Source organism: Syngnathoides biaculeatus, chromosome 18, assembly GCF_019802595.1.
Source record: "Syngnathoides biaculeatus isolate LvHL_M chromosome 18, ASM1980259v1, whole genome shotgun sequence".
In the NCBI taxonomy this organism is placed as follows: domain Eukaryota; kingdom Metazoa; phylum Chordata; class Actinopteri; order Syngnathiformes; family Syngnathidae; genus Syngnathoides; species Syngnathoides biaculeatus.
In genome coordinates, this window is record NC_084657.1 from 19,442,218 (window position 1) to 19,454,792 (window position 12,575).

The 12,575-nt window shown below is 40.7% G+C and overlaps 1 protein-coding gene across 3 annotated transcripts; it reads right to left on the bottom strand.

Moving 5' to 3' along the window:
* Nucleotides 1-1,790: 1,790 nt before the first annotated feature.
* si:ch211-114c12.2 (uncharacterized protein LOC336578 homolog) lies at nucleotides 1,791-11,300 on the bottom strand. 3 transcript variants are annotated; one of them, XM_061803825.1, is made up of 10 exons: nucleotides 11,162-11,300; nucleotides 10,300-10,354; nucleotides 9,493-10,182; nucleotides 8,520-9,179; nucleotides 6,634-6,746; nucleotides 5,907-6,009; nucleotides 5,774-5,825; nucleotides 4,681-4,749; nucleotides 4,432-4,578; nucleotides 1,791-2,191 (listed from the first exon to the last, which is right to left on the bottom strand). In XM_061803825.1, the coding sequence occupies exons 2-9, from the start codon at nucleotides 10,338-10,340 to the stop codon at nucleotides 4,441-4,443; spliced, it is 1,866 nt and encodes a 621-aa protein (XP_061659809.1). In that variant the 5' UTR covers nucleotides 10,341-10,354; nucleotides 11,162-11,300; the 3' UTR covers nucleotides 1,791-2,191; nucleotides 4,432-4,440. The 3 variants fall into 3 exon arrangements, with proteins under 3 accessions (XP_061659809.1, XP_061659807.1, XP_061659808.1); XM_061803823.1 differs by having other exon boundaries at nucleotides 4,432-4,599; XM_061803824.1 differs by lacking the exon at nucleotides 11,162-11,300 and adding an exon at nucleotides 11,061-11,152 and having other exon boundaries at nucleotides 4,432-4,599.
* Nucleotides 11,301-12,575: the final 1,275 nt, after the last annotated feature.

Below are 12,575 nucleotides of genomic sequence, written 5' to 3' on the forward strand. Positions count from 1 at the left end.
ATATAAATACAAGAAATCATGGGGCCTGAATATATAATATTTGAAAGTTTAACTTTTTGAGAAGAATTATGGAACTAAAAAATTTCCATGGTCTGTATAAATAAGTAAACTTACAGGAAGAGAAGCAGCGCCATTGTGACTTGTTTCCTGCAAGTTTTCTTGTGCCGTGGAATAATTCACACTCCAATTCTTTTTTCTTTCCATCAACAGTGTCCACCTGAAAGGCACATTGCAGGGTTTTGAAACAACAGTTAAGATATATTCCATTTCAAGAAAACAGAAAATACTGCAGTATTGTATTTATTCCAAGAACAAAATAAGAACCTCCAGGGTCCAGGCCTCTGGTCTAGGAAGCAAAGACCACCAACAGATGAGAGGTTAATTACTACTATCAATATTCATGTGTACATATTGCCCCACAAAAAAATAATTATAAAGTGTATAAGTTGATTTTTCAAATGATTTTCTTAGCACATTTTAAAATTACTCAGAACTTTTCAATAGTTTAAAATGAGACCAGAGTAGACAAGGTTCTGAGCTGTGGGTTAAATATATTCCAAAGGCCGAAGGAGCCATGCATGCATTCTTAAACTATACATTAGTCATATCTTATCCTATGTACAGTACACCAGCCAAGGCAACAGCAACAACAGGTAGCATATATCTACAATCTAGTAAAAAAAAAAAAAAAAGGTGAAGAGCTATATCACAAATCTTTATAAAGATCATTATGCTGAGCAATGCTTGTTCTGGTTGTAGGTTGCAGTGCTTTACAACCGCACAGCACATTCAGAAAACATTTGTATTTGAGAAAAACAGTCTATTTGTGAAACAAGTATACTGGAAACACTTTTTGGGGGGAGTGTGGGAGGGAGGGGAGACAGTTTTATACTTCTGGGTTAAGATAGTTTTATGTTACAGCACATTGTATAAATTGTCTTGCGGCTCACAAAATAGTCATTGTAGGTTTTATGGGGTATGAGTACTCTGGACTGCATATAGTAAGCAGAGGGACAGAAATGCAAGGAATGAAAGTGTGGACAAAAAAAAAAATAAATTCACAAATTCATTTTGAATGTAACAAAGCATGATAAAGTCTACACTGTACATGCGTACAGCATTTACAGAACTAATATTTCGTAGTTTTCATGTTCACAGCAGTGCAGTAACATTAAGATAACCACTAATGTTCAATATGTGCAGGAATCGACGACATATCATTCACTGGTAAACATTACGCCTACCGACCGGATTACTGTTCAAACTCAGTGCACACACTTACCGTGTTTAGCAATCTTCCCCAGTGAGATACAGCAGAATCTGTGGTAACTCAACACCAGCCATTGTAGCCTGCTCAGTGTTTAGATGAGGGGCGCAGCATCGAGGGTTATGTTTAGCACAGGAACGCCACCCAGCCCGGGAATATCACTAGGCCAGAGTGAAGGGTGCCTCCAAGTGAAGGGCAAGTGCTTTTAAGAATGGCGAGTCGGGATAGGGTTACATAAAAGGAGATGTGTATGTAACTGACCTCTGGATTTCATGCATTCACTTAAATGTTTTTCCACTAGTAACAAAAAGTGGGGGGGGGAAATCCCTTTCATAAAACTGAGCTGTACGACAAATGGATGTAACTGATCATCATGTGGCTTGGTAGGCATCTACAGAGATATACATTGTATCAGGACTAGTATGGATAATGTCATTGGGGGGAGGGGAGAGGGGGACATTCCGTCAGAAAATGGTATGGCAAATTTCCAAGTAATCACATCACAGACCTGATTTGGTGCTAGGCCATCTTTTATTCAAAAGCTCAAAAAAGGTGAATTAATAGAATAAGGTAATCTTCAATGCTAAAGATGGAATACACCAAATACTCTGAGTTAGTTGTAATACATAACATTGTGTCATGGTAAATGTTCTGGAAATAAACAAGAGGGAAAACGTTTTGTGAAAAGCTCTAGTGTTCTGGGACAACCCTAATATCTCAAAACAAGACATGTTATATAGAACAATAACCAAAAAAAAAAAAAAATACACCGATATAATCATTAACATTTTATTTTTACTGCAATAATTGAGATGACAAAATCTTACAGGAAAAAAAACACTATTCTACAAGACTTAAATAAGTGACGCTCATTGCCAGTACAACTTCATTGGCGACTTTTTCCAGTGTCTCCAGTACCAGGGCCTGCATAAAAAACAAGTGTTTTATTCACTGCCTTTTCAAACAATTCTTAGAGAAGTACATTTGCAGTTGTGCTCACCATTAACCTGCTCTCATTTTTTGCATATCATGTATATCTCCAGAAATACATAAACAGGATCGTTTAAATGGAAGTCAAAAAGTTTACATTTTGTTCTTTTTTTCAAATTTTGATATTGTAATTTCAAAGGAAAAAAAACTGGGTCAACAGCATTGGCACCCCTGATTATTTGGTTGCACACCCTTGAGCATACACGAGAACTTAATATCTTTTATCCACCTATAATTTTCTTTTCACTTCTTAGGTGGTATTTTCTCTCCCCTTATAATTTCTTGCATGCTCCATGCACATTTTTAGGGTTATTGTCCCAGAATGGCAGAGTTCAGCTCCCCCACAAAGATCTCCAATTGGATTGAGATCAGAATTTATTGCTGGGCAATTTTCAAAGGCTCCCCCTAAACCCCCTCTCTCCTTTTCAACAATTCCTATGTGCTTTGGTTCCTTGTCTCACTGAAAGACCCATGAGCTTAAACCAAGTTTTCTTCAACTGGGAAGACATTTCCCACTAAAATCTGTTAATTTTCCCTTTTAATTATATTAGTGATACTACCAGTCTACAGCATGAGGTGCAGCCCAACAGCAATAAGGATCCTCCACCATGCTTGGCTGTTGCTAGGGTCCCCCCCCCCCCCCCCCTTAAAATGCTTCAATTGCACGATCTGGAAATGTACTGTTTCTCTGCATTGCTGAAAAGCTTTATTTTTGTTTCATCTCTCCATAGATGAAAGTTTATATTGGGCTTGTGATAATTACTACCTCAAATCATTTGATATTTTTTTTCCACCAATATTTTTTCATTGTGGTGGTAAGCTGTCATTAGCCACTAGCGGTCTCATGTAACGCCAGGGTGATTGGTGCACCGTTGCCGGTGTTTGCTCAAACACTCCACAGCCTTGCTCACTGTGTAGTGCCCATGAGCTAACAAGAAACCATGCGAGCTAACACGCTAACTAGTTAAGGAGCTTAACAGCTTGCTCCACCACATCAGCATTGTTTAAAACAATGCTTCAGAGTTCTTGTGCATGTTGGTATGTAGTTAACTAATACGGGAACGTTATTTGGCAGAACCTCAGTCACTCGTTCTGCCAGTAGTTGACTACAGCGAATGTCAATGTACAGTCCCCTCCAAAAATATTATGAAAAAGTCAATTCTTTTGTTATATATATATATATATACTGAGTATCAAAAGATAAATGAGACAAAAGTTCAGAATTTCACCTTTTATTTCAAGGTATTTACATCTAGATGTGCTAAACAACTCAGGACAGAGGAACTTTTGTTTCAAACAAAATGTAGTTACAAAAGAAAAAAAAAAAAAAAAAAAACTCGACTTGACTTTGCCGTTCCAATACATTTAGAGGGGACTGTATACATTACAGGTGAAGGGCTCTCTTCAGCGGACCAACTACACCGTAGCCGGGTTTACATGGAGACTTGTCATTCTAAATGGGCTTTGCTTAACTGTTTACATGCACCACATGTAAACAGTTGAGCAATTCCATCAGGTGTATACACGAACAATGCATTTATTTCGAAAAGCCGTGTGACATGGAGACTTCATTGTAAATGTCCCGTCAATCATTAAGATGGAGGTCAGTCATCTATTCTGCAGTCAATGGGACTATTAAAAAAAATAAACTTGACTAAAAACAAATTTAAGTAGTCAAAAACAAGACTTCCATCGCATACAAGCGGCATCTGAGATTGTCATACTTACACCCTCCGTAAATGACATCCCTGCTCATTCATATAAAGACAAAGCATGTGCAGTGAGCTTTTCCTGGCTATTCTGAATTACAACTACATGATGAAAATTAGTTCAGTTTGGGAAAATTTAATATTCCACCTGTATAAAAATGAAGTTCTATTTTTTTCCCAATTGAGGTTTTATATGTAGCATTTTTATTCTGTTTTGGCTTTTAACCTTTTTAAAACTGGCTAGATTTGCAGTCATTTATTCTTTATTTCATACTCAACGGGATCTATATCACAGAGGGGAAAATGAGAAAAAAAAATTCATAAGCAAAAAATTAAATATATCAAAAAATAACGACTTGAACTTAATGGGTGCCAATATTGTTGAGCATTTAATGACTGATTAAAAGGAGTTTACGTTGATTAATTGTAAAAGACGAGTAGCACTGCTGGTCATGACATGCATACCTGAGGCAGTCACCAGCGGTGTTGAGGTCCTCGATTGTAAGGAGCACGCTGTCGCATAACTCTCATATTGCGGTACTTAGACATGATACTGTGACTTTTTGTGAACACTGGCTTCTGGTTTGGAAAGGGACGTGGCACCAGGTTCTCCTTGTTATAAGAAGAACAATGCTGGTTAGCAAAAAAAAAAAAAAAAAAAAAACACACTACTAAGGAGAACAATATGATTTATTTTTAAGAATATTGACTTACCATGAGCGGCCTTCGAAAATTTGCAGATGGCTCAGGACCAGGCCTCCTTGCACCCGGAAACCTTGGTCTCTGTCAAACATCACAGGAAAAACAATCAGTACATGCTGGATATTTTCACAAGTAAAAGAGTTTAAAGGTCAAGTGTCATCCCTATAAACATTCTAAAATAGATATTGTAATGAAAAATACATAACATTATCCACTTCAATGTCTATACGAAAAAATAAATATGAGTGGAGAGTGTGTCATCCAAGCGCAAAGTTGCGGAAGTCTCATTCGGCATCCAAGTGGTCGTCATATTGGTTGCATCTTCTGTCCATGACGTCACACTGGGACATTAGCCGTTAAAAAACACGCTGTGCCACCTACGATGGGAGTCGAACACGCCCCATCTGACACGGAAGCTCTTTTCAAAGAAGAGAACATCTCACAACTGAGTGAAGTGAACAGGGCAATATTACCCTATCGTTTCGGGCCATATTTAGACGATATGCAGATCATAGCCAAAACACCTCCCCACTCGAGCCATCTCAGCGGCGGCGATAAACAGCCCTGCCCGAGAGCGACAACTACACCGCGGCCAAAGCTCCTCCCTATCCGATCCACCGCAGCCTGGCGCTGCAACGAGCCACCCAGGCGGCACCACATCTGCCGATGACAGCTTTGGCCGGGGAGCACATAGACACATTTAGCACCCCAGATTTACAGATTACGTCCCCCCAACTATAATTTTTTTTTAGTAACTGTATACACACAACTACCTGTCATTTGGAACCCACGAAGCTCTCGTCCTTTAGGTAAAACTAATAGAAACATACGCGCTCGCCTGAGTACGCTACTGCCCTGTACGTCACTTCCTGCTTCTTCTCGAAAATCAATCCCTCGAGAGGATTTTCATGGCGGGAGTTACAAAAAGCCATGTACGTCAAAATCATGTTTTTTGGTGAAAAAAAAAACAGATGGGTCTATACTGGCTGTCGTCTTTCATTAATAACGTACTAAAAAGCATGCATTTCATGACAGTGGACCTTTAAAATAATGGAAGAGTAGCACTGGTTCTGAGCAGTTCTTTTCATGGAAGATTCTCACTCACCTGCAAGGGTCCAGGTCGTCTGAAGGGCCTATCTGGCATTAAATCAACTGGCCTGAAAAACAAATCCCTCGACCTCAGTAACAAGATACTTTCTGGCTTTTTTAATAACAGAACGATAAATTAAGGTATTCACCTGAATGTTCTTCTTTCCAAATATCCTCGTTTTCTTTCAGGTGGATGAGACTTTGATTCAGCTTTTGCCGGTCGGCTGTTCAGAGACGTGTGTGGACTGAGGTCTGAAGAGAAATGTTAAGTTTTAATTGGCGAACAGAAAGCATGCAGCCCATTTTATCTCAAGGTGACCTAATAGAGAAAGATCGGGAATAGACTTCACGTGATCAGGATTTTTAGTGCCCATCACCCATCTAAGTAATTCAACAACAGATCGATTTATTTAAATTACTTGTTCATTTACTGTATAAGACTATCTTTGAAAATATACTCAAGTTAGATCATGTATTATATTCTAATCAGGTTACGTCAAACCAACATTACAACGTGACAAATAATGGGTGCCAACTTGCCGAAATTTATTGTAATTAAATTACTTCAAATGCACCAAAACCTTTAGAGCATTATTCAATAGAACGTCGGCATGTTTGTTTAATTTTGTTGGCTGCATCCTATTAAGAGTATATTTGAGCATTTGATTTGACAAAGCTTACTGATTGACGACAAAGGAAACAGCAAAAGACTGGAAAAACTAGCTTCGGGATTCAAATAAGCTGTAAACGACAGCAACGCGGAGTAAATGTTTTCTGAAGCTGATCGATGTGAATTACGATAAAGCCAATCAGCCTAAAATGCTAATCATTGGCTGATAGCAATCAGATCGGTGGTAAAGGCTAAATGAGAGTTACCCGTTTTTGATTTTGGGCTCCGGTCTTTCGTAGGAGAGTCGTCCTTGGACGTGCTTTGGCCGGCTGCCCAGTGAGACAAAACGACAAGGTCCCGTTTCTCGATGGGGGATGATCTGAAGAGAGATAAAACAACCGTAACGTAATTTTCAGAAAAAGGATGACCTGTCATTGTGCAAAATCAGTAAAGAACAGCATCTTTGCAGGAAGAAAATTAGCATGTAAGGCCAGGTGTCACACAGTGGTACTTACAAAACCATGGAATGTCCATGCTTCTTTACTCCTATATTTGCACCCGCAATCAACCTGAGCTCTCTTCAGTTACCCAGTCATCATTAAAGCTGCCGGGTCGGTAGGACGTCATAAAATATTGCCTCAACGCATCTTCAATCCGCAATTTACTTCGCCGTGCTGCTCCTCAAAAATATGTTAAGGCCTTGGTCTGATGCCGCATGATCTATTGTACAAGCTGAATGGAAAAGGCAAGAGGAGTCGTGAAGGCTTCTGTAAGTTTCGAAAGGGGGATCCAACTTCCAGGTGTGCTGGGGGTTTAAAGAGACGATCCCACACTCTTCTGCTTGGCAATGGGATTCGATGGGCTGAGCAGTGAAAGGGTGATTAGAGTCCTCTTCCATCACTAAGCAGGTATAACGAACAAAGGACTGGTTGAGACCATCTTTTCCGTTTGCCTTCCTGGGCTTGGATGTGCGTACCAGCACTGACGCAAAAGGGCGGGTTTGGGTACTTTCAGAGGTAGTACACATGCATTGTACCATATCCGGCCTAATCACACATTGTAAAGGCATTAAGGTGATATAATGACACTGCAAACAGCGCTTTCAACTACACGGACATTACCGCATTCTCAGTCTTCAGCTATACATGTAGTTTTTAGTTTGGGGATGCTTGGTAAAACCCATTCATTCTTGTTATCTTGATCTTTGTCTCTTCTTGGTGACAGCGCTTTGAACACGAAGTGTCATTGTCACAAGTAAAACACCCGCATCACTGGACCGTTGGGGATTTACATTCAAGCAGCAGCCTTTTGTTTTCAAATGTTTATATTGGCATCTTGTCTGCACAGAAAATTATAATGACCTCCAGCGTGGATCTGGCAAGTGCCTGATGTACAAGTTACTCTTACAATCATGGCGGTTGAGAAACAGACCTTCATTCCTTCAATTTGTAGTAGTAACAGGGTCTCCCATTCCTTCTCCACTTAAAGTGCCCCTTCTTCAAATATCAAGTCGTTCAGCAAACAAAACGTGATTTTCCTCTTCCACTTCTTATTTTTTGCGAATTGGCTAAGAGTAGATTTTAATCAATGCATGGCGTTGAAGTCAAAATTCTTCCACCACAATGAGAGATGAGCGAAGAATCCAGCATCACGTGATATTTAATATTAGTCACAAACTCCTCTTCACTGGAAAAAGAAATCCCCAGTTTTCAGTCTTCCATCTCAGCACAAAACAAAGCATCAATGTTCACATTAGATTCCTATTCTTGAGAATTTTCTTTAATGAGCCTTGTTTGGTGACTTTCAACTTTAATTTCTCTTCCCAAAGTCTGTGTGAGGTGAGAGGCCAAAGAACCTTTTGCAACTCCTTTCACGCTCAAGAAACCAGAACAGGACAGTGTGGTTCAGGAGCACAGACATTTTGTGTCACACCTCAAATGCTGTTTGCTTTGACGGTACAGCAGAATAAACCACCATGTCGTTATGGAATATGCAGAACACGGATAGCAAGGAGGGGAGGGGAGAATCTGTCGCAGAATTTCGTGCATCATGTCTTCTTCATTTTTCATGTGGTCATGATCAAAACATTCTTTCTTGACCTCCCAATCATCATCAAGCCCCTGCGAAGAGTGCAAGAAGGAAAATACCGTACCTGTGTGCATTCAAGGAGCGACGAGACTCCACCTGTTCTTTTCTGGTATTAGTCTCTTGCAGGGACCTGCTTGCTTTATCATCATCATCATCATCCTCATCCTCATCTCTGCTGGGGGACTCTTGAGCTCTTGTGTCTTTTGGTTTCACCCTTTTCAGGAGAACCGGATTAGACTGGAAGCGTTTCTTCCTGATAGCAAGAACAGAGCTGTGAGGTGCTCGAGGGGGTATGTCACCAAGGGGCAACCTGGGTCTAAAGCGTGGAGGAATTCTGAGTCTCATGGGAGACTCAACCCTTATTTGTCTACCTTTAAATATAAAACTTTTATCCCTAAGTGATAAGGGTCTTCCACCAAATGGTCTGGGAATACTGAGAAGTGAAATTCTCTCTCTCCTGGGATATTTAGGGGCACTGTGATCCGGTGCCAAACTGGATGATGGCATGCTGGCATCTGATAGTCTCCTCTTGCGGGGGCCTGTCAGTTCCCGGACCTGGGGACTCCTGTGGAAGGACGATGATGGTTGCGGGCCTCCTTTCCAAGGTGGGGGTCTGAAAAGGGGCAAACGAGGGACATCTTTTGCACTCTCCATGCTGTGGAGTCTGCCGCCCTGCCTCTCCATGGGACCACGTTGCCTTCTGGAGTCTTGCTCAGATGACCACCTGCGTACCCATCAGACAGAAGAAATCGTTACAATAACAGATCCTCCTGCCATGTTAAATGGGTGGCAAGAGCTCTCTAAGCCACGATAAAATCAAACTGGAAGGAGGCATCGTTTTCAAAGATAAAATATAGACCAATTATGGAACCTCTTCAAAATGCTGTGAAAGCACATATACAACAGATCTTATCAACACCCACTAATCATTTAAAGGGGGCTTGGAATACAGCATTATGAGCCAACAGAGGTCTGCATCAGGGTCAGCTTTCTTTTAATCATTTCAACCAGCTGGCAGAGTTGCCTCCATCCTGTACCTCTCTGGACACGAGCCTCTCCCATGCATCTCTCTCGGGCTCCGCTGAGGCCCAGGAGGCCCATGTTTGCCGTTGTGTGGGTGAGAGAATCCTCCAGTGTCGTTCCATCGCTTCTTGCTGTGACCAGAGTCCACAAAGGGCCTCTCTCTTGAATTGACATCCACACGCGGACCTCTGTACCTCTGTTCCTGGTGGGAGAAACCGGGCTGTCTTTTTCCATCCCTGAAAGAACCGTGAAAGGCTGGTGCGGGGCCAGGTCTCTTTTCACCAGGATGGCCACGGAAATGTCTTGGGGAGGGTGACCTGTGAGCTGAGGAGTGACCAAAGGGAGGAGGCCCCCTATGACCCGGGGACCCCCGTGCAGGACTGCGGGATGATGACTGGTGGTGGGCATGAGGAGAGCGGTTTGGTCTAGAAGAAGGGGGCCTCCTCTGGCTGTGAGGTGGTTCTATTTTGGGAGGAAAGGATCGATATGAATCCTGATTGTGTGCCCTCCAATTATTAAAACGTGGCTCTCTGTCTTCTATCAGTGGAACTCTTCTGTCAGGTGGGGGTCGACCTCGACCCCTCGACTCTCTCCAGTTAACACTGGGCTTTCCCGGGTGGCCATGGGGGTCTCTTCTTGTTTTGGAGTTAGGAGAGTAATTTTCCTCTCTCTGCCCACTGCCATGACCATCTCCATAAGATCTGCTGTATGGGGGAGGAGAGGGGGGTGAAGTGGGGTGGGAGGTTAATTCATATCATAATATGCAACACTGACTAATAACACTTGGAAGTCTGAGTGCAATAATATATAATGTGCAATACCTGGGCTTTACACGCGGAGGTCCAAATTGAGGTCTGACCATCTTTTGTCATGTATCTACAGTACACAAAGTGATAAAAACAAATTACAAGAATCACCAATATATTATGGTGAGACCTAATTATGCCCACAAATCCAAAATGACATGTAAATAAGGCATTAACAAGAAAAACACTAGTTTGACCATTGTGAAGATAAGTGGTACAAGGAGGTTCAGAAAGCAAGTAAATCTGTATACAGTAGTTATGTTTCATTCAATTATTAGTCGAAGCAAATGACTAGCTCAACTGTAAGTTTCAATCACATAAGATTACATTTATACAACTAGTGGAAGATAAGAGACAGTGATTCATGATGTGAATATTTTGGCAACTGAAAACAAAAACAACATTTTGATTAGATGGGATTGGCCCCAGCGCTGCCGCAACCCTTGTGAGGATACGCGGCTTGGAAAATGGAATGGAGGGGCGTTTCTTAGTATAAATATATTTCATTTTTATTATTAGTCATAGAACCCATCAAACTTGGTACGCTCGACGGTGGCCTAACTCACTTCACAGCCCGCACTAAAATACAAGACAAACATAGGTTTTATAGAGTAAAACCACTTCTTTCTGTGTGTACATAAATTGTGAAAAGCGTGTTTAAATCCGTTTGTGTGACGGACACACACACGAGGAAAGGCTCGTGCGCGTTGTAATCTTGTCTCGTTGCTAAGCTAACAGAAGCTAGGCGAGGTTACTACAAAATGGCATCCACTTACTGCTATTATTCGACGTCTGGACAACGATATGGATATGTTGCTATTAATTGTACTTAAATGAGAGCGACTGTGTACATCATCAGGGGTTTAGGTGTACTTACCAAAGTGCTGTCGTCAACGATTTACCTCTATAGATTGCCAACAATTGAACTGCTCCTTCACGTCGACAAGCTTGAAATCAATCCCAAATTTAGAGAGTCGCCTTTAGCCTATGACGAAGCCTGACCGGATACTGCCTACGGATCACGTGACTCTCTATGAGCCAATAATATTGGTTGAAGTACTTAACCCCTTGATGAAGACGTGATCTCTTTACAGAAAAGTGTGACACTCGTGCGGGACCCAAATAAAATATGACAAATACAGTTTTAATGTAAAATTATACAAATGATAAAATAGCTCACTGATTCAAATAATTATAATGTTAACAAAACTACATTCAACTAAAACTATTGACAATGACACAAATATGGAAACAAGTAGATTTGTTTTGAATTCATAACTTTATGTACAGTACAGTGCGTACTTTGTTAGCTTCATCAGCACAGTGGAGTATGGGCTACTGATTAGAAGAGATGGAAAGACTTCTTACTTTGTACCCAAGTACAAGTAAGAATGTTTACAGATCACAGTTTATAAGTAAAACACAGCTGACTTAAAAACGTACTTAATTACAAAAGTAAAAATGTTTTTCTTTGAACTATTTACCATACCCAATTAGGCAAAAGGAGAAAAAATAAAACAGCCTAAAAGCCTAACAACTGGTCTTTTTTTTTTTTTTAACGATACCGCAGGTTTCTGCACAATTAAAACAATGTGTTCCCAAAGCTTTGTGAATTCTGACACACCAAAATGGAATGGTTATTTGTCTCTATGTGCCTTATGATTGGTCGGTGACCAGTCCAGGGTGTACGCTGACAAAAGGGAAATCATGGGCAAGGCTCCAGCTCACATTGGAGGACAAAGGGTGCAGAAAATGGATGAAGTGTGGCTTCATCCTTAGAATTACATTTATTTTAAAACTCAAAATGCTACACAGTACAATAGAATGTATAGTTATAAATCACCCATTCATCTACCATTGGTGGTCTGAACAAACTTAAAAAGCCGTGTGATCAAAACGCTTAGTGAAACTGCAGTATGACCTGTTCTACCTGTCTGTGTTTTACATTTCTAAATCTGCAATTGCGTGGGAAAGCACAGTAATTAGGCGTTACCTGTTATGAACTGTAATATATTTAGCAAAGCAAAGCACATTTATATGTAGAGCTCATTTCGTACACAAGGTAACTCAACATGCTTTACAGGATTAAAAGCATTTAAAGTAGAATTCAAACAGCATACAGAGCAAGAAGTATCATTTAAAGATGGGGGGAAAAAGAAGTTTTTAACCTGGATTTAAAATCATTCACACTTGGGGGTAACATCCCCTCTGTTGGCAACTTATTCCATTTGTATGCTGCATAAATGATTCTTCATGTTTGCTTTGGACTCTGCGCTCAACTGTTTAACACG